Source organism: Doryrhamphus excisus, chromosome 12, assembly GCF_030265055.1.
Source record: "Doryrhamphus excisus isolate RoL2022-K1 chromosome 12, RoL_Dexc_1.0, whole genome shotgun sequence".
Taxonomy (NCBI): domain Eukaryota; kingdom Metazoa; phylum Chordata; class Actinopteri; order Syngnathiformes; family Syngnathidae; genus Doryrhamphus; species Doryrhamphus excisus.
In genome coordinates, this window is record NC_080477.1 from 7697045 (window position 1) to 7716467 (window position 19423).

Here is a 19423-nt window from a genome sequence, read left to right on the forward strand (position 1 = left end):
CGTGGAGGGCTTTGTAGGTGATGAGAAGAACTTTGAAATGGATACGTTGGGGAACGGGAAGCCAGTGGAGGTTTTTAAGGACAGGGGTAATGTGTTCACGGGAGCAGGTGGAGGTGAGGAGGCGAGCAGCGGAGTTCTGAATATATTGTAGTTTGTTGAGGGTTTTGGATGTTGTACCGTAGATGTTCTAACCTTGGGGGACACCTTGAAGTAAAGGGGCTATGGAGGAGGAGCAGCTGTTGATATGCACAAACTGTTGACGATTGGTGAGTTATGACTGGTGGTTAGCACGCAGACCTCACAGCTAGGAGATCAGGGTTCAATTCCACCCTCAGCTATCTCTGTGTAGAGTTTGCATGTTCTCCTCGTGCATGCGTGGGTTTTCTCCGGGTACTCCGGTTTCCTCCCACATTCCAAAAACATGCTAGGTTAATTGGCGACTCCAAATTGTCCATAGGTATGAATGTGAGTGTGAATGGTTGTTTGTCTATATGTGCCCTGTGATTGGCTGGCCACCAGTCCAGGGTGTACCCCGCCTCTCGCCTGAAGACAGCTGGGATAGGCTCCAGCACCCCCTGCGACCCTCGTGAGGATAAGCGGTAGAAAATGAATGAATGAACGAAAAAGTGCAAAGTGGAATGTAATTTGAATACCTTTTAATGCTGAAAAGTCTTGACCTCTTTCTAAATACACTCCATTATAAAACAATATGCTTGTTTAATATGTAAATGCATTGCATCCAATCAATGAATCTACAAAAAAAATCTATATATTTTTGATCTAATTGTAGTGCAATTCATTTGGTTTGAAAACAAAAACTAGCTTTAGGGGTGTTCATAGGAAGAAGTTTATGATGTAATCATACACAGGAAAGACAAAAAGGGGTGAGAGAGGGAGAGAGAGAGAGAGCATGAGGGAGAGAAGATTGTTGTTCAATCAGGCACTCTTTCTCTTTTTATCCCCCGCAGCATCTCTTCAACCCACACATCAAAAAAGAAGGTAAGGAGCAAATTCTTCCATATAAACCTTTAAACATATCTTTAAATGCTGGCTTGTATGCATACATTCAGAAAGGGTGTTGTGTAATCCTTAACGTTCCTCAAATGTCAATAATGTAACCTGTATGGAATTCTGAGATGTTCAATGTGCTCTGGTATGGAGACCAAAAGTAGGTGTGCTCCCATGCCCACTGTGGACGAGCAGGTGAGGTGTAGGTGCATGTTTGTACAGGGCCCCGAGGCAGCATTGACTTGAAGAAATAATAACATATTTTTCTCTCAAGTCATGACTTTGTACTAGAACAACTGGCACATGCACAAAGTGTCTTTCAATAGATGGAATGACATTTATTAAGGAGAAAATACACTTATTACAAAGTGGTTCCACTATGTTCTATATGTAGTCTATTTACAGATTAGAGTGATGCATGATCTACTTACATATGATTTAGGTTATGACGCATTCATGCAAGATAAAGTAGGAAAGGTCAGCCAGAAAAGATTTAAGATGTATTTTAGACTCTGCAAACATACGGAAGTTTGTATGTGGTATTTATGTGATGTGGCAATCTGTGGCCCAATGAGACATGAAATTCATGTTCATATGCAATCTTGCATGATGGGCGGGTTACTTCATTCTCAGTGGAAATATGAATTGAGTTGATGCTTTTTTTGTGAATAAACTATTCATTCATTTTCTACTGCTTTTTCCTCACGAGGGTCGGGGGAGGGGGTGCTGGAGCTTATCCCAGCTGTCTTTTGGTGAGAGGCGGGGTACACCCTGGACTGGTGGCCAGCCAATCACAGGGCACATATAGACAAACAACCATTCACACTCACATTCATACCTATGGACAATTTGGAGTCGCCAATTAACCTAGCATGTTTTTGGAATGTGGGAGGAAACCGGAGTACCCGGAGAAAACCCACGCTTGCACGGGGAGAACATGCAAACTCCACACGGAGATGGCCGAGGGTGGAATTGAACCCTAAGCTGTGAGGTCTGCGTGCTAACCACTTGACCACCGTGCAGCCCAACAAAATAGAATGTTCACAAAGTACTCAGTTGCTGCAACATTGTTAATCACCTCAAGAATTTGGCATTTGGGAATTTTGCTCCAGCTAGTGAAGATGGCTGATCCGCTGTCTGGAACTGATGTCCATTTTGTCAGCTTCCTTTGCTATTCATCCCCAAATGTTCTCAAATGGATTTAGATCAGGGGAACACACTGGATTGTTGGATTGTCCTTTGGAAAAAGTCATTTGTCCTTAAAAAATTAACCTAGCATGTTTTTGGAATGTGGGAGGAAACCGGAGTACCCGGAGAAAACCCACGTATGCACGAGGAGAACATGCAAACTCCACACAGAGATGGCCGAGGGTGGCATTGAACCCTGGTCTCATAGCTGTGAGGTCTGCACGCTAACCACTCGTCCACCATGCCGCCCGTGAATACTCTAATCATACAAAATGTTTTCTGTGTTTCAGCATGGTCATGGCCGCCATGGCCGCCGTTAATGACACATACAAGATGGACCAACTTGTGACCGCCTCAAGCAGCCCCACAAGTTCTTGGCAGTCGGAGGCAAACCGTGGAGTCCAGATTGCGGCGACCCTGCTCATTTTCCTGGTATATATTGTATAAGAATGTATGAAATGACAGAAATAATAATTCTCTAAATGTTTCCTCCACAAGGTGGGCATACCTTTGAATGTGCTGGTGGTTTGGGCACTCAGACATAGTCGCCGACACCTCGTTCGCAGAGGCAGCAGCAGAGAGACGCGTGCCGCAAGCAGTTTTCGAATCTACGTTCTCAACCTTGCTCTAGCCGACCTGGTGCTAGTTCTTCGGACCCCCCTCATGTTGGGCTACTTAGCCCACAACAGCAGCTGGCCGTTCGGTTTCGCGCTGTGCCGTCTCGTCATGTTCCTGCGAGGCTTAGGGTTGTACGCCTCAGCCTTCCTGGTTTGCGCTGTGGCCCTGGAACGTTGCTTGTGCCTACTGAGGCCTGTATGGGCTCGACTGCGCCGCCCCGCCTGGGCTGTTCCTTTGGCCTGTGCCTTGTTATGGGTACTTGCCACCATTCTGTCTGCTCCGTACCTCCACAGTGCTGTTCTAAAGGAAAACAACAGCACGCTCCAGTGCTTGGAGAGTGGAAAGTTTGACACAGGGTTGTTTATCTCTGAGACTGTCGCAGGTTTCATCTTGCCACTATTGGTGTTTTTGGGAAGTAATTTGGCAGTTTTATTCACTATTAAGCAAGCAGGACCCGTGACACCGACCTCTTCATCCCCTTCAGCTTCCCGCAAGATGACTAGAATGTACCATGTTCTCTTCTTCACCATGTTGCTCTTCCTCATAGGGTGGGTGCCCTACTTTGTGTGCCGGCTACTGCGGGCCCTTGCTGAAGGACTACCCGAAAGGGCTGCACTATACAAAAGGGCATCTTATGGAACATACATCTCTCTCTACCTGGTCTACACCAAGAGCGCTCTTAACCCTGTGCTGTATGTGTTTGCCGCCAGGGGCCTCGGCCGTGCTGTACGAGCTTCGGTCACCTCTACCATTGTACGACTCTTCACAGATGACAGTGCTGAGTCCATACGGAGCAAATCACTCAAAAACTCACAGGTCTAGCCGCCGATGTTAGAATCTTCACTCTGAGGAAGTCATAAAGCAATTATTTAAAAAAGACTTTTGCATCTTTACAAGACAAGAGACTGCAGAATCAGTCACAGCAAGGATTTCCCTGCAGTGAAAGTATAAAGATGATGCTTAGATCGGTAACAGATTCCATACAGTGGCTTAAATCAGCATCATAGGGACACAAAATACTCGACTCTAGTAATCCCTCATTTATCACATGAATTGGTTCCAGACCTGACCATATAAATGAACTTCCGCCTTTTGGTAGTTTGAGCATAGAAAACCTGTTTATGACATCTCCAGGTCCTGGGTATGGTGGAGGCTACTTGGAGCTACAAGGATACAACCAGGCTCTTCCTAACCTAGAATCAGAAACCTGCATGAACGCCACAATATCCTACATCGGAGTCAGTCCTTTGGTGGAATAACTGTTTTAGAAATGCAAAGAAATACAGCTGAAATACGTGAGGATTCTGGGTGATCTAGAAAGCTTTCAATGCTGGTTATGGTTATGGTTCTAGGTTGTGGCTGCTCTATAGGAGTCCACAACTCAATACAAAGGGCCAAAATGAGCATAATGGGTTTCCTTTAAAGAAAATCTCTTAAGTTGTTATGGAAGCCGAGTGTAGTGTATGATGCAGTTTTGCATAGAAAGCAACAATAAATAATATGACTATTTGATGTGGGATCATTTTATTATTCTTACATATGCAGTTTTTTTTCTGAATTACTTTCAAATGTGATTTTTCTAAGTTTTTTTTTTTGGTAATGTTGTGGTAAAACACAGTGACTTTGATTATCACATTTCTACAGCTATTTAAGTTTGTAATACTTATAATATTCCAAAATTGTTCCGTTTAGTATTTCTTTTCTAAAAAAAAGTAGCAGCTATTTGCCTTCTGAACAAGGAGCACAACGGACAAGGAACAAAGTTTCATAGCTGATCCAAATGTTTGTGTGCATGAGTAAGCAGGGCCTTTGCATTTGCATGAACAGCTTCTGATTTTTGCAAGATTTCTCCCAATTTGCGAGCAGTGCTGTCAGTCTGTGTCGGGTACTTGCTTTCTCAAACGAACCTGAGAAAAAATAAAGACACCAAGAACTGCGGATTGAATGTTTTTGCGACTGTTGATTTTTTGAACCTCAGTGTTTCCCATACAGACATACTACATTCATTTATTTGTTTATATGAATCCAGCACCCGGCTGACATTCCATTAAACCATATTTTCACACTGTCAGCCACATTTTTACTGTGTGTTTTTCTTCTTCTTCTTCCTCTTTTTTTACACAATACAGTGAGGAAATTACTCCACCAATACTATTTAGACCTTCCAGTTCCTCTAAAAAAAAGGAAGGCAATTCCGACACTTTCACCACATTTTCTGAGGAGGCTGATCATTATAAATTCCTGAATGAAAACAGCTATTCTGCAATTGGTACTTGTGAAACACATTCAAGGTATTGTGAAAGCATGCGCCACTCATGCTTACCTCTAAAGTTGTTTCATTTTTCGATGGTGCAAGAGAGGGTAGGCGGAGGACTGATTGATGGCGTCTCTGTAAAATCTGTATGAATAGACGGCATTAGTCAACATGTATTATAATAACAGTAACAATAACACAATAACAGTCTCGGCACATATCTATTTCATTTATATACTATAGCTGCAGCAAAGGCAGATTTGTAATATTTACAACCACATATCACTCAAACTCAGTCAGCTTCTGCATGTCAATAACAGAAATATTTATTATTCACCATGACTGTCTTTGATGTAAATATCACATCATTATTCTTGCTAATCGGAAAACAAAATACAGACAAATATCATACTAGAAGCACTTGCAATACTGCTGCATGCTGAAAGGGGTCAGACTTGCATGACTAAGGAAGGCCCTTGTCACTGCCGTTCTTCCATAGAGGAAAAGCCAGTGGTTTATTTATTTGTTTTTTGTGACAACAGAAGCACGAGCTAGCGGAAAGTCAAATCTATTCAGGATATTTGTATGCTCTGCTGAATGAAAGCATGAATTTAATTGCCGAGATGAATTATATACTCAAACTCACTTGGAGGTGATTGGACTTTTGCAACAAAATATCAGAAAAGAAAGGCTGCATGTACTTTATACAAATAAAAGGTAAAAATATTTTTTTCCACTTAATCAAAATTTAAATAAATGGGACTAAGAGGTATTTCAAAACAATTGAATAGTAATTTTAAATTAATGGAGTAATTTTTTTTATGAATATATATAATAATTATATATATATATATATATATATATATATATATATATATATATATATATATATATACTTTTTTTTTATCCTCTTCATGAGCAACATTCAAATAATAAAACTCCACAAAAGTCAGTGCCTCATCAGCCATGAACCTCACAGCAGATCACTGCTTCAATCTGTGGCTGTCAAATATCCGGTGGTGTAATCACAAACGCAGAATTGTTAATTTTAAAAAAGCAAACATAAAAGAGGTCTGGTGAATTGGTAGAAGTGAGTTTACCACTAAATTTGGAAGACTGTAGTTGTCATTACTTAAACACAGTGATTGTGAAATATCATCAGACGGCTGGAAATAGACCAAGAACATCGTATCAAATGTCTTTTATTTATTTCCTTGTCTTGCATGTGATATTCTAAGTTCAAGGAGCAATAAAGGTCATGTTAGTTTTGGGCACAGGCTGCAATGTATTACTAAACGTCAGGGATACTGCAGTCCTTCACATGGTATGCTTTTCGAGTGTGATCCATATCCATTTCTATATTACAAGACTATTCATAATTTATTATAACTAATGCAGGACTTTGCATGAAATAACTCTGATTATTGTGTACCTTTTTGTAATGCCCAGCATCATTGCACTGTTCACTTCTTAATTTTGATTGTGTAATTAGTTTGTGTGACCCTCGCACCTCCTTAGCGTTCTCCTCCTCTTCTTCTACTCGTTCCCTCAGAGACCTGCATGCATTCTCCAAAGACGACATCTGCTCCTCTGTGCTCTCCAGCGCACTAAGCACAGATTTAAGGTCTTCCTGGAAACAACACCATAATGATTTGACTCTTGGGTTGTTCATAGGGGGTCCAAACTTTACACATACTGAACATTTTGCAAGAAGGTTAAAAGTTAGGTTTAATTGTATCTCTACAATGTGCCGTGGGACAAAATAAAAACATGTTGCTGGGTCCCCACACTACACTTTGAACATTTTTGGATGACACTCATTTAGTATAGACAAAAATAGTCAAGAGTTTCCATGTGTTGGAACTATTGCCTCTCACACAACCACCGTTCCAACCCACCAACCGCACCAACCCCACTTCATGCTCCTGACACAATACGATGACGTTGACAATTTTGCACTGTGTAAAATTTGGGCTAACAAAAGAGAATAAACTGAATTTCTTAAAATCAAGTTAATAGCGCTGAATGCAGTGAGATTTAAAGCCAGATCTAATCCAACCTCAGGAACTCTCACCTCAAGAGAGCTCAAAGTCTGCTTTCCGACTGCTGACTTGTTGCGTTCCTCCTGGTTGCGCTGTGATAAATGTCCTAACTCTTCCTGTTTTTTTACTGGGACTTGAAGTTCTGCACAATGAGTTAGGAACCTACGGGAAACATTTAGAAAAATTTAAGAGATGGCTTTGACTGAATCATTCTGACACAATTCTATTAACCCTTACTATTGAAGTGTTATAAATACTCAAAAAAAAACATTTATGCTAGTGTTTCCAACGTATTACTTACCTGTTTTTCAGAATATTTAAATGTCCCTGGGTCTCCTTCTTCTCCGTCCGTCTCAAAACAAGAGTTTCTCTGTGAACATAGTATGGTAAAATACTGTACAGTATATAACAGTAATAATGTACATGGTGATGAACCAAATGTCAATAAATGGGACTCAGATATTAAAATTGCTTAACAACACAGCCAAACCCACAGTATTGCCAGGTCCATCATGTTCTCCAGTGCAATGATGGAGGACCTCCCGATCTTCTTTAGGTTTCCTTGACCTTTGACCTTGCGGGAGACTGTTGAACCAAGCAGCAAACGAGGGAAGCACGCTTGTAAGATATACAGTAGGAATGGACTGGTTTCCCTTTTTAAAATACATTATATGTCTATGACAAATGATTTCATTTTTGTGAATGAATTGTACAAACACGGTCACTGACCACAACATTAGAAAAACCTGCACACTATCAAGGCATCCGCTACAACAACATATCAAAAATATAAAGATAATGACAGCACCCAGTTTTGATTGACAGAGGTCTTAATAGTTAACTATTCATTTGACATGGTAGTTAAAATGTATAGCAAGTGAAGTAATTCAGACCTTTTCTTTTCTTTGGCGATTTCTGGCTAGTGTTCTTGTCATTGCCGTCACTGAGTGGGGAACCCTCAAGTAAAAAATATCACATTAGTCTAACATGTCTAACAGGAAGTACCTAAAGCAGACACAGAGAGTTAAGACTTTATCTTACCGGATGACCTGTTGATGGACTAGTCTTTTTAGATTTAGTCTTGCTTTTCAGATTGGGCACTTTATATGCTCCTCGTTTAGAACCGCGTACCGGCTCCATTTAATTAGCATTTACGTCTTTTTTAGCAGTACTTCGATACATTCATAACAAAGTTACAAGATGGTCGCGTTTATTTACGGTATGTCGTTTCCGCGCCTGTTTTCGAAGTGTGTCCAAACGCGCATGCGTATTTTAAAACATTATCCCTCAAAAATTTGTCTCAGGCAAACGTTTCCCTTTTGCTAAATACCCCCACCCAAACTACAGAAATAACAACAATAAAGAAAAATGCCTTGTGTTCTTATCATCCTGTATTCCTAGAATTTTTTTCTGTGATGGTCTCCTGAGATAAATCATAAACCACGTCCTCAAGTGACGGTGAATGCGTGAATGAGTACAACCTGTCAGTAGAAAAGCAGGGCAAATTTGGAATTATCCTCCCAAGAACAGTGCAGTAGCCATTTTCAGCCCATTGGTCAAAGGCACATACAAAATTTTTTTTAAAATACAAGAAAATGAGGAAAAACGACGAAAAGTTAAAATGTTGGTTATATGCGTCATGTCGCCTTTTTTTAACTGGTTTGGTTTTGCCCTCTTTCCTTTTTGATTTTTCAGTGTGCAGTATTAGTTGGAAGACGTCTATACACTCCTGATCTATAGGCAATTTAGGGTTCAAAAGATTTAATAAAATCATGTACTGGATGTGCTTTGTACTTTCAACAACCATGTATAAAATATGACTAAATAGTTGAAGGTATATGATCATGTTTCAGTTTCAAGGAACATCATCGCCAAACAGGAAAAACCCAAAAGTTTCTTGTGTTTGTTTTAATTTTATCTGTATGCAATTGAGTCTACACATGTTTTCACTTTGGAAGACAGTTTTTATTTTTTTGATGAGGTAAAATCACATTGAGGCAAAAATATTGTCAGAGTGTCAAAACAAGACCAAGAGGGTGAAGAAAATAAGTGAAAATGCATAATACAAAGTTGAAAGACTCGTATATTCACAAAAACAGAAGCCTTTTAAGTGCAAGGTCCTTCCAGTTGCATTGAGGATAAGTGTCTTTTGGGGACTCACACCCTCCCGGGGATGTAAAATTTTCCTGTGAAGCGTCCATGATTCTTCAGGTCAAGCGGGCTGAGGACCTTCCTGATACCAAGCATGTTCCCTTGGACGACCCTCTTGAAGGTCCATGGGTTCTGGTTATTCTGCTCCATATCGATCTGGTTCTGTTTGAAGGCTTCTAAGCTCTCTCTACTCATCACCTGCAAGACACATAATGTCGGAAAAAATAAGAACTGCAGTTCTTCAAATTATCCATTAAGAGCTGTATAGAAATGATGAAAAATAGCTTAAACTACAAAATAATTAAAAAATGTTTTGTGCTTTTGTTTTATCTCCAGTACCCCCACTTGAGAACCACTGTACTAATGGCACGCATCAAATTGTGCAAGTGTACCTATTGTCTCAGCTGGTGAGTCTCACCTTAGCAGGAAATGGAAGCTTTTTGGCTATTTCTATTAAGTAATGCTCCACTTCCTTAAGCTCCACCTTTCCTCCCACTTCGATAATAAGGCGACCGCAGCGAACAGGTGTCACATAGTGGTCAATGGCTCCTTTGCCTCCACCCATGCGCTGACCGAGCCCTTTTCGCGTAATGGGTTTGTAGGGGGCGTTAATGCGCCAGCGAGCAAACGTAGTGCTGGCATCCATCTTGCGGTTGACTGTTAGGCGCATCATCTCCATGTGTCCCCAGTGGAGGTAGCCCCCGCCCATTGCCTGAGCATCAGCAAGAGAAGGCAATTAAAAGGTGACAATTATGTGTATTTATCCTAGTGTAAAATATATGACCTTACCACTACGGCATACTGTCCAGTTGTGAAGGTATTTGCTGCCCGAGCAGGACCTTGGATGTCTCGCAGCCTCTTCATCTCTTTCTTTGCTTTTTTAAAGTTGGGTACTTTGTTCATGAACTTCAGTTTGGGTTTCTGTGGCAGCGTCACATCTTTAAGGATAAAAAAACAACAGTAAACTGACAGGATTTTGTGTTATAATGTTGGAGCTACATGTTCAGATATGGAAGGTGCTTTGAAGGAAATCCAACTAAATATAATTAAATAATAAGTTAAAAAAAATAAATTATTACCTCTGTAGTCAGGAGGGATTTCAAATGTATTCAGTCCGGCGGATAGAACTCTCAAGTGGCCGTGCAATAATCCTGCAAACAAACGATACTGATGGCTTTTGCTGCATAAAACGATCACTTGACTGCAGGGTTTTCCGTTTTTATAACCAGTTTGACAGCATATTGATCTTGATGTAACACAAAACAAGCAGGATAATGAATTCATTCCTCAACCTACTGAACTGTTGACAAGAACGGAATTTAGCTATTTGACAGAAATAAGTTACCGTGTTGGTGACTGTGGGCACAAACTGCAGCCACGCTATCCACAGCAGCCTTGATTAGAGAAATCATTCTGGGAATCTTGATAAAGACACTATGAGTAATCGTATATTAAGTTCATTTTAAGTGAATTTTTCATTTAATGAAAATTCCACGCTCTACGCAAGGTCGCGAGCGCCTAACCAAGATCCTCACTTCCGCCAATCTTCTTCTTCGCGTATTGTTCGGCACAAAGCTCTCAAAAGTGTGTTATACCGCCACCTGTCGAGTAAAATTGTGAACGGTAATGTTAAACGACAGCTTCATTGAACGGCCGTTATTTCTGCTGTTCTTAAGCTATTTATTCAGCTATTTCCCGATAATTAAAATATGAATCTATCAAATCCCCTGATATCATATACAGCACATTCAGTTTTGGTCAAAATTTTAAAGCCAGTTGAAAAAATTGCAACAATTTACATTTTGCACTGTTAGATCTTAAGGAGCTTCTCAATAGACATTCAAAATACAAAAAGAAGAAATGTGAGTGAGACAAAAAAAAATGAGTAAGCAATTTATTGCAAACAACCATTGAAGTGAAATAGGCTGTTCTATCTAGGAGGGTAGTGCTCCAGGTGGTGAAGATGGCTTCACAGAGGGCACCCACTGTCTGGAACTGATGTCCATTTCTCTTACCTTCCTTCAACATTCATCTCCAAATGTTCTCAATTGGACTAGAATATTTACACAGGAATCATGACAACATCGTGTGATAAAAAATATATATATATATATACAGTCACACTTCATCTAATTGAGGACAATGGTAGGATTTAAGATAATGTTGTAGATATTAATGCTAAATGCCATGGTACAGTAGGTCATATTTGGGAATATTTTGAGGGTCGATGGGACTCCGGACAATCATTTTCCCCCGCATGGCTCCCCTGTATATAACTTCAATCAGATCCATGAAATCCTGTTTGGTTTTGAAGCTGCCCACAAATTTGGTGTGATCTGGTGACCTGAAAGAGAGACAGTTTTTTTTTCTCTGAGATTTCAATCTATGATTGTAAGGATATGCTAATTTATTATATGATTTATTAAGGCAAATTTATTGGATATTTGCTAATTAGAAGGGTGCTTCCTGAATCACGGTAAATGGCAAACAAACAGGTGCCACTAAGATTCTAGGGAAAATTGGTCATGTTAAAGGTAAAATAAAATATATCTCACCCATAGTCCACTTTCATATGCTGTCCATTGAAAAAGAAAACAGTGGAGGGGATGTAACTGATGTCAAAGTATCTTGTGTAAATAGGAGCTTTATCCACGTCAACGATGTAGATGGACGCCATGTTACTCAGGTCATGGGCAGTTTTGGACAGCTACAAAAGAACACAAAATGCACCTTAACGTCCAGAGAATATTAGTTTACGAATGTAGTTTTTTAAATACTTACAATTTCATCTAGCTGGAGACAAACCGAGTCTTCATCTCTGCCAAACCTTAAAACAACCACCTTTTCTGCTATTACCTTGATGACATCGTCTATGTCTTTTTTGCAAGTCAATTTAGGCAAAAATAAACTCATTTTCAGTTTGTGGAGACCGGAGAAGGAAGCTGTCACGGAAGTGCAACACCGAGAAAGTTTCGTGTGGGAAGTAGAGTGCATACACATTTTTGTGTTCATTAAAACAAATAATATTGTGAATTAAAGTCTTACAAATTGCATTTCACTGTGCAATATACGTAACTTAAAATATACGTAAACTTAAAATTTAGTGACAATAAAATACACATTATTGTGCTTATGATGTAATGCCAAGTGGAAAAAAGATGCTTTTCCGATGCAGTTGCAGTACGACTTATTACAGTGTGACACACAGAGACAACGTGACCTCCTCTCCACACTGTGTACAGTGCATGGACGGCGTAATATGCTATGCATATGCAATTAATTGCCTGTTATGGACAAGTCACACGGCGCAACGGAATTTTCTACTTTAAAGACAGTCTGAAATAGGCAAAATCCTCCCTGTACGGTTTGTTGTTCTTGCGTCTCTTCCGGTTGCTGCAGCTAGTTGTACATACGCCCGATACCGTTGTTTTGCCATGTTAGGACGACTCTTGAATACACTATGTGTGAACGAACTATGGAAAAACACAAGTTTTGTGATATCCCGTGTCATCAAGTATGAAGCTACCAGGGTTTCACCACTACTTTGTTCCTGCTATCCTCAATATGTCCTCAGTCGTCCCTTCAATACTGGGAGTCCAAGGAAACAGGAGAAAATTGACTTGGACAAATGGAAATTAGTGATGAAGTCCCAAGCTTCATCGACTGAGAAAGAAGATGATGAGGATGCAAGTGATGATGAGAAAATGCCTGGAGAAGGCCTGAACAGTCTGGAGGCAACACGGGAGATGATTGTATTGTGGCGTCTATCTCGTAGACTGGTACCCGAAGAGATGACTGATGAAGAGTTAAAGATTGTGGCAGACCTCACTACAAAGTCTGCTAGAAAAAAGTACTTGAAGTACTTGGCCATCAAAGAAGGTCATAAAAGAGCACGTAAGGAGAAGCAGCAGAAGAAGGCGGAGGTGAGGGCAGCCTCGCTGGAGAATAAAGAACAAGATGGGGACCAGAAAGAATATAAAAACACATTCCTTCTCCAGTTCTGGGGACGGAGCTCAGACCGTCTGTTCGGCTGGAGGAGCGCCCAGGCCATGGTGTTTGATCAGCCTCTTGTCTTTGACATGAGCTACGAGTCCAACATGTCCAGGCGGGAGATTGAAAACACCGTCTCCCAGCTTATGGAACTGGAAGGGTGGAACAGACGTGCCAATGAGCCTTACCACCTACACTTTTGTAACCTCCAGCCGGATGGAGCTTACATGAAGGAGCTCCTCAAGCGCTATGGTGCAGACGCCTGGGAGCGGTTGCTCATCACCAACACAGACCGCCAGGCAGTGGACCTCTTTCCTCGTGATCGGCTTGTTTACCTCACCGCAGATTCTCCCAATGTTCTTCGCACCTTTGACCATTCTAAAGTCTACATCATTGGCGCTCTAGTGGACAGGTCCATACTCTCTGGTGTGTCACTGGCCAACGCCAAGCGTCAAAAGTTGGCCACAGCCAGACTACCACTGGATGAGTTCCTTCACTGGGGACTTGGAGCCAAAAACCTGACCCTGGACCAGATGATTCGCATCATGATTACCATCAAGGAAACAGGGAAATGGAAGGAGGCTCTGAAATTTGTGCCAAAGAGGAAGCATACCACAGATCTTGTACCAGGAGAGAATGAAAACAGGTTTTCAAAATTCCAAGGACAAAAACATACAAAGACTTTTCACGTTGAGGAGCAAAATGCATATAAATCCCACAGAGAGTCTGGGTCGACTTGGACAGACAAAGCATCTGGACCACCACGAATCAGAGAAAAAACAGCTGCACCCAGAGTACGGACATCTCTCAAGACCAGCTTGGAGGAGAGACGTGAAAGCAAAAGCAAGATGTGGTGGAATGATCCATGACCTGTTTAAGGACACTTGGCATTGCAGAAATGTCATACTGGAGATAATAAAATATTGGAATCATTTCTGTATCAAAGTTTAGCGAAAATACTTGACACAAATAATTTTCAGCTGTACAAAATGAATGCTTTCTGTGCAAATTAAAAACAATACATACTTTGTATTTCTGTGGTTTGAAAAAAATAACACAAAATACGTTTTCTCCTAACTAAGGACATTGTTCAAACAAGCTAAATACAAGTCAGTTTACTTGAAGCATACTTTAATTTCATGTCATGGCTGGTTAAGGCCTGCTCCATGTTGTAGCTTAGAATATAAACCAGTATATGTCTACAGAAGATCCTTAATTGGGACCATTGACACCACCACTGAACCAGCTTATGGCTCCGAAATGCATTGTACACATAAAAAACTTCAATATGTTAAATCCATGATTACATTATAAATAATTATCCAAAAGTTTAACATGTCCAAGTCGTTCATTCAAATCATAAATAAAATAGAATAAGCAGAAAAATCTAATAAAACACTGGTATGAAAAAAATGGTACACTTCACTTTACACAATGCTTCCCACTAAGTGTCGCAGACGACACTACAAGAAAAGATCATTGAGGAAAAATAAGGACGTGATGGAAGTTGCAACTGCCAGAGCACTGATAAAATGTATCAACAAGACTTTGGACCTAAGGTAGGAAAGAATGTTGGAATACATATTTAAAAGTATTACAGCTTTCATTCTTACAAAAAACAATGATTTCACAAATTTACAGTTTCACTCGTCAAGTCTTGAAAACAACATGTAATCATTTCACCTGTGACAGCATGTGTTAATACTTGATACCATTTGAAATACTGCAAATGTGTTATCGTTTTCAGAATACTTGCCAATAATATGAAGATGACCACGATGAAAGCCAACGTTTGCTTGGCGATATTGTAAAGAAAAGATGGTGCGTGTTGGTGCTCGTCTACAGCACAATGATGTCTCCAGTGCAGTGTTCGCAGCAGTTAAAAGTGATGTTCTCATAGCGAGTGTATGGGTGAAATCTGCCGATGCTCTTCTTGTTGCCCAGAAAGTTTGAAGGGGGTGAGTCACTTAGTGCAGACTCTGTCTGGTTTTCTGTGCAGGAAATTGGATCTAAAATCTTCAGCACCTACAATACAAAAAATATATAAAATTGTTGGATTTTATGAGCTATAACTCATGGAATATATTCCAAAAATAAGCTAAATGTGCACCTTCTCAGCCATCTTCTCTGCTGGTGTGCTGCAGACCTGCTCAGACGTTGCATTGCTACTTTTGACCACACTGCCGGTGTTCTTGCCCAACAGGTGAGAGTTGATGGTGTCTGCTAGCTTGTGATTGGCCGCTGCCAGCTCTCCTGTGCTGAGCGGCTGTGCGCTGGGGTAATATGTCTGCTGTCTGCCCCACTGCAGAGACACCAGGAGCTGCTCCAGAGATCTAATAACAACAATAAAAAAGATGTCACGATAGCATCAAGGACGCTAGACTTGAATTGTACCGTCAACTCGGCCCCAAATGGATGGAGTGTAGTACTATATGGAGCAGAAAGTCCGGCATTATGTTGAGCAAGCGAGGTGAGCGGGCTAGGCGGACAACAGTGTGATGATGTTTTGTAAAGTTTTAATTCACATCATGAGAATCTGCTGCTGGTCATACAAGGGTGGCCAATCGGTGTATATGTCAGCAGTTTTTTGTATGGCATAAGACTATTGTACTTAGAGTACATTTGGACCACCACAAATACTTGGTGCTACTTTTCCCCCACATCAATCATCATTAAAATCACTGTACACTTGCATGGAGCCCAGAAGCTCAGTTATCTCATTTACTTTTTTTTTTGTGCCAGAGGCACAAAGAGGTGATGATACAACTCTAGAATAGAAAAGAGCATGTTTGAGGCAGCTTTAAGCCGAGAAAAACAACCACAGGGCGGCAGAAGTGCATTTTATTCGGCCTGCATCTCTTCCACTGAAATACACACAGCAACCAGAGAGTCAATAGGCATCTCGCTGTGTTATGCAAAGGAGGTTACGCATTCTCATGCGTGCATACGCGCGTGAACACACACAGTTCAGTTGCAAATGTGAAAATTATCATTCTTCATAGTGTTATATTTGTAAATAAACGGTTATTTTCACGTAAAACAAAAATTTTTGTGTTTATGTCGTGGCATTATTGCTTACAGACATTTTGGCTACATACGGCTACATTTGTGTTAAGGTATAAGTTATGCTTGAAATGTATCTTTTCACAAAAAAGTGAAAAGTTTTTCTCCCTTTTGTTGAGAACTGATATTTTGCTGAAACTTACTTTTGTTCTACTGCTGAAAGAACGGAAAAAATGTAGATAAACTTTTTTCTGATGAAAGATGAGAGTCTAGTCCAGGGGTGGGCAAACTACGGCCCGAGGGCCACATGCGGCCCACCCATCGTTTGAATCCGGCCCGCCAGTTGCTTTCTAAGTATTTCAACTTTTAACAAGACGAATGTCACTGTAAAATTAAATTACATAATTTGATGTGGTCTGATATTTAAAGTGCTCCTGAAAAAAAGGGACATGAGAACGTACAGCTGATAGTATAACACTTTTACAGATAAAATTAGACTAATAATTCAAGAAAAATTAGAAGCATATATTAGTGTGTATATGTTCTGGCCCCCCAGACAATTTTGCGAACTCAATGCGGCCCACGAGTCAAAATATTTGCCCACCCCTGGTCTAGTCTTTCTTTTGGTATATACCATGTCTATATAACCCAAGAAAACAACATTCTGTTTGCCTTGAAAATTCAGTCAAAGTCATCAAAAATGGCCGGTACCAAGAGGGACGGCTTTTGAAAAATGTCTAAGATTGAATGACTTCAGGACAAAAGCCTACGTTTGCATGTGGGTGAGAGGCCAGAAGAATATGCATTTTTAAGATATCCATATTCATGTGGATTGCAGTTCACACTGCGGTATAGTATCATTAAGAATTGGAGGCTGCACTTTAAGATAAAATGCCTATGACCTTAAATTTGGAGGTTCTTAACTGAAGTCATCAAATGTGTGGTGAGGCACACTGTGTTGACCTTACCTGTGGGTGTGTACCATTTCTCTTGAGTACTCTTCTCGTTCTAACAACAGGTCTTGGATGGCTCCTTGTGCCTCCCTGGTCTGGCGTTGCAGAGCTGCTCTGGCGTTTGTCAGCTCCTCTGCCATCACTCTGTAGACCAATTAAACACGTGTTCATTCATCTGCTAATTGTGGCATTCTGTAATGTGTCCATGAATCATGACTAATGAGATCAAATACTAGAGTGGTCAGTTCAACAACACAGCCAGCTTAAATCACATTCATTCATTCATTTTCTACCGCTTATCCTCACAAGGGTCGTGGGGGTGCCGGAGCCTATCCCAGTTGTCTTCGGGCAAGAAGCGGGGTACACCCTGGACTGGTCACCAGCCAATCACAGGGCGCACATAGACAAACAACCATTCACACTCACATTCATACCGATGGACAATTTGGAGTCGCCAATTAACCTAGCATGCATATATTTGGGGTGAGGAGAAAATCCACGCATGCACGGGGAGAACATGCAAACTCCACAGAGATGGCCGAGGGAAGAAGCGAACTCAGGTCTCCTTGCTATGTGGCCAGCGCGCTAACCACTCGTCCTCAGTGCAGTCTGCTTAAATCATAATAATAAACAAAATATCTTGTAGTGACAATTAAAACTGTACATTACTAATTTGAAAAAATATTGTATTGAATCTCATTAGGTTGGATAGAAAATAGCAATAGTAATCTTCCTGAGGGCAAAACTGCAGGTGGTGGTGCTCTATCCAAGTGTGTTTCATACCTGCTGGCCAGGAACTTGCTCCTCCATACGTCACACTGGATACTCATGCGTTCCAGCTGTTCTGCCGTGTGTGACAAACTTCGACCCAAAACCTCGTTCTCCAGAATTAGCTGATTCTTCTCACGGGCCAGACGCTCAAATTGGTACTGCAAATCATCACCGACAGACGCCACCAGCAGTTTCTTGAGCTCACGATTCACCTATCATAGAGAATAAAACAACAGCAATAAGCCAACCCCTGCAAATCATATCTGATGTCAAAGGATGTCTGAGCCTTGCCTCTGTCTGTACACGCAGCTGATTAGAGAGGCCTTCTTTGTCCTGCAGCAGCCTGCGTTCTGAGTTCTGAAGCTTCTCAAGATGGCCTCTCCAGTCCTCCACCATTGGCTGCGGGGAGGAACTTCGCTCCTCTGCCTGTTGCCCTGCATCTCCTTTCCCCTCAGCTGCACGGCTACTTCTACTTATGGCAGCACGAGGGACAACTATCCTTACAGCCTCGACTTCTGTACAGGCCTCCTTACACACTTTGCCCAGGTGGAGTACCCCAATAGGTTGCGGGGAAAGAGTGGGAGGAAGTTGGGAAGCTTTTGTAATGTGCTTGGGACTTGCTGCCTGCAAGACGGGTACGCATACCGGACCAAGTGGCATCTTATCTGTGCTGGCCTCCAAGATGGAGGTTTTTTTTTCAGTTTCCATGCCATCACCAGCTACTCGAACTGGGACTCGGGAAGATTCTGGAAAAATAATAGGACAGCTGTTTGGATACAGGCTTGAACATGCTTAAGAAATCAACAATAAATAAATGGAGATTGATTGAGTCCCATGCATTACTATAGTGGTAAATGTTGCTTGATTTAAAGTCAATAAAACATAAAATAATCTCTTTCCTACTGAAAACCAGTCAGCAATAGCTCCCTTATGATGAAATAGTGTGAAAATGTAGTTACAGTACATACCCCGGATTGCGGCAGTCATGACGGTAGTCGGTTGTTTAAATGGTTGACAGTTTCTCTAGATCCAGTGTGATCCAGTCAATTCCTCTTAGGATGAACTCTAATTGGAAAACAAAGGAAATGTTGCTTACTAGTCACTGGTTGTCGGTTCAATAAAGATTATTATTTCCCAGTCACGTTTAACAGCCCAAATGTCGATAAGATAAGACAAGCCAGCTAGCTACAAGCTTCATTTGGTGGCGTGCTAACTCACCCTTACGGTAGGAGAAAAGGAGAGGTAAAATGGCCAGAAACGTCCATAGATTAAAACATTTTAACCTCTAATTGTAATAACAATAGCATGCGGATTTTAAGTTGGCTGTATTTAGGTTACCGTCGATTCCGCAATGGTGCTGTTTATTTTGTCGCCGGGCAGGCGGACTGAGTTGGCAATATAAGGGTTCATTTTTAAGTAAAATTCCTCTTCTTAGACTTTAAGGT

The 19423-nt window shown here is 41.0% G+C and overlaps 6 protein-coding genes across 6 annotated transcripts; 2 read left to right on the forward strand and 4 right to left on the reverse strand.

The window, feature by feature from the left end:
• The first annotated feature begins 914 nt into the window (after positions 1-914).
• Positions 915-4794, forward strand: LOC131139494 (C3a anaphylatoxin chemotactic receptor). Its single transcript, XM_058089165.1, has 3 exons — positions 915-999; positions 2487-2628; positions 2695-4794. Exons 2-3 carry the CDS (start codon positions 2488-2490, stop codon positions 3634-3636), a joined length of 1083 nt encoding a protein of 360 aa, XP_057945148.1. The 5' UTR covers positions 915-999; position 2487; the 3' UTR covers positions 3637-4794.
• Positions 4319-8356, reverse strand: cenpq (centromere protein Q). Its single transcript, XM_058089166.1, has 8 exons — positions 8152-8356; positions 8004-8067; positions 7605-7695; positions 7412-7480; positions 7143-7272; positions 6579-6698; positions 5138-5212; positions 4319-4721 (listed from the first exon to the last, which is right to left on the reverse strand). The coding sequence occupies exons 1-8, from the start codon at positions 8248-8250 to the stop codon at positions 4686-4688; spliced, it is 684 nt and encodes a 227-aa protein (XP_057945149.1). The 5' UTR covers positions 8251-8356; the 3' UTR covers positions 4319-4685.
• A 697-nt stretch (positions 8357-9053) lies between these two features.
• On the reverse strand, positions 9054-10839 carry mrpl16 (mitochondrial ribosomal protein L16). Its single transcript, XM_058089189.1, has 5 exons — positions 10607-10839; positions 10341-10412; positions 10051-10199; positions 9680-9973; positions 9054-9459 (listed from the first exon to the last, which is right to left on the reverse strand). Exons 1-5 carry the CDS (start codon positions 10671-10673, stop codon positions 9268-9270), a joined length of 774 nt encoding a protein of 257 aa, XP_057945172.1. The 5' UTR covers positions 10674-10839; the 3' UTR covers positions 9054-9267.
• A 130-nt stretch (positions 10840-10969) lies between these two features.
• Positions 10970-12227, reverse strand: txnl4b (thioredoxin-like 4B). Its single transcript, XM_058089250.1, has 3 exons — positions 12043-12227; positions 11817-11968; positions 10970-11605 (listed from the first exon to the last, which is right to left on the reverse strand). The coding sequence occupies exons 1-3, from the start codon at positions 12172-12174 to the stop codon at positions 11440-11442; spliced, it is 450 nt and encodes a 149-aa protein (XP_057945233.1). The 5' UTR covers positions 12175-12227; the 3' UTR covers positions 10970-11439.
• A 241-nt stretch (positions 12228-12468) lies between these two features.
• Positions 12469-14281, forward strand: trmt10c (tRNA methyltransferase 10C, mitochondrial RNase P subunit). Its single transcript, XM_058089716.1, has one exon. The coding sequence runs from the start codon at positions 12696-12698 to the stop codon at positions 14118-14120; it is 1425 nt and encodes a 474-aa protein (XP_057945699.1). The 5' UTR covers positions 12469-12695; the 3' UTR covers positions 14121-14281.
• On the reverse strand, positions 14234-19375 carry blzf1 (basic leucine zipper nuclear factor 1). Its single transcript, XM_058089717.1, has 7 exons — positions 19197-19375; positions 18947-19043; positions 18270-18724; positions 17991-18190; positions 17223-17351; positions 15362-15584; positions 14234-15276 (listed from the first exon to the last, which is right to left on the reverse strand). Exons 2-7 carry the CDS (start codon positions 18963-18965, stop codon positions 15091-15093), a joined length of 1212 nt encoding a protein of 403 aa, XP_057945700.1. The 5' UTR covers positions 18966-19043; positions 19197-19375; the 3' UTR covers positions 14234-15090.
• Between the last annotated feature and the right edge of the window lie 48 nt (positions 19376-19423).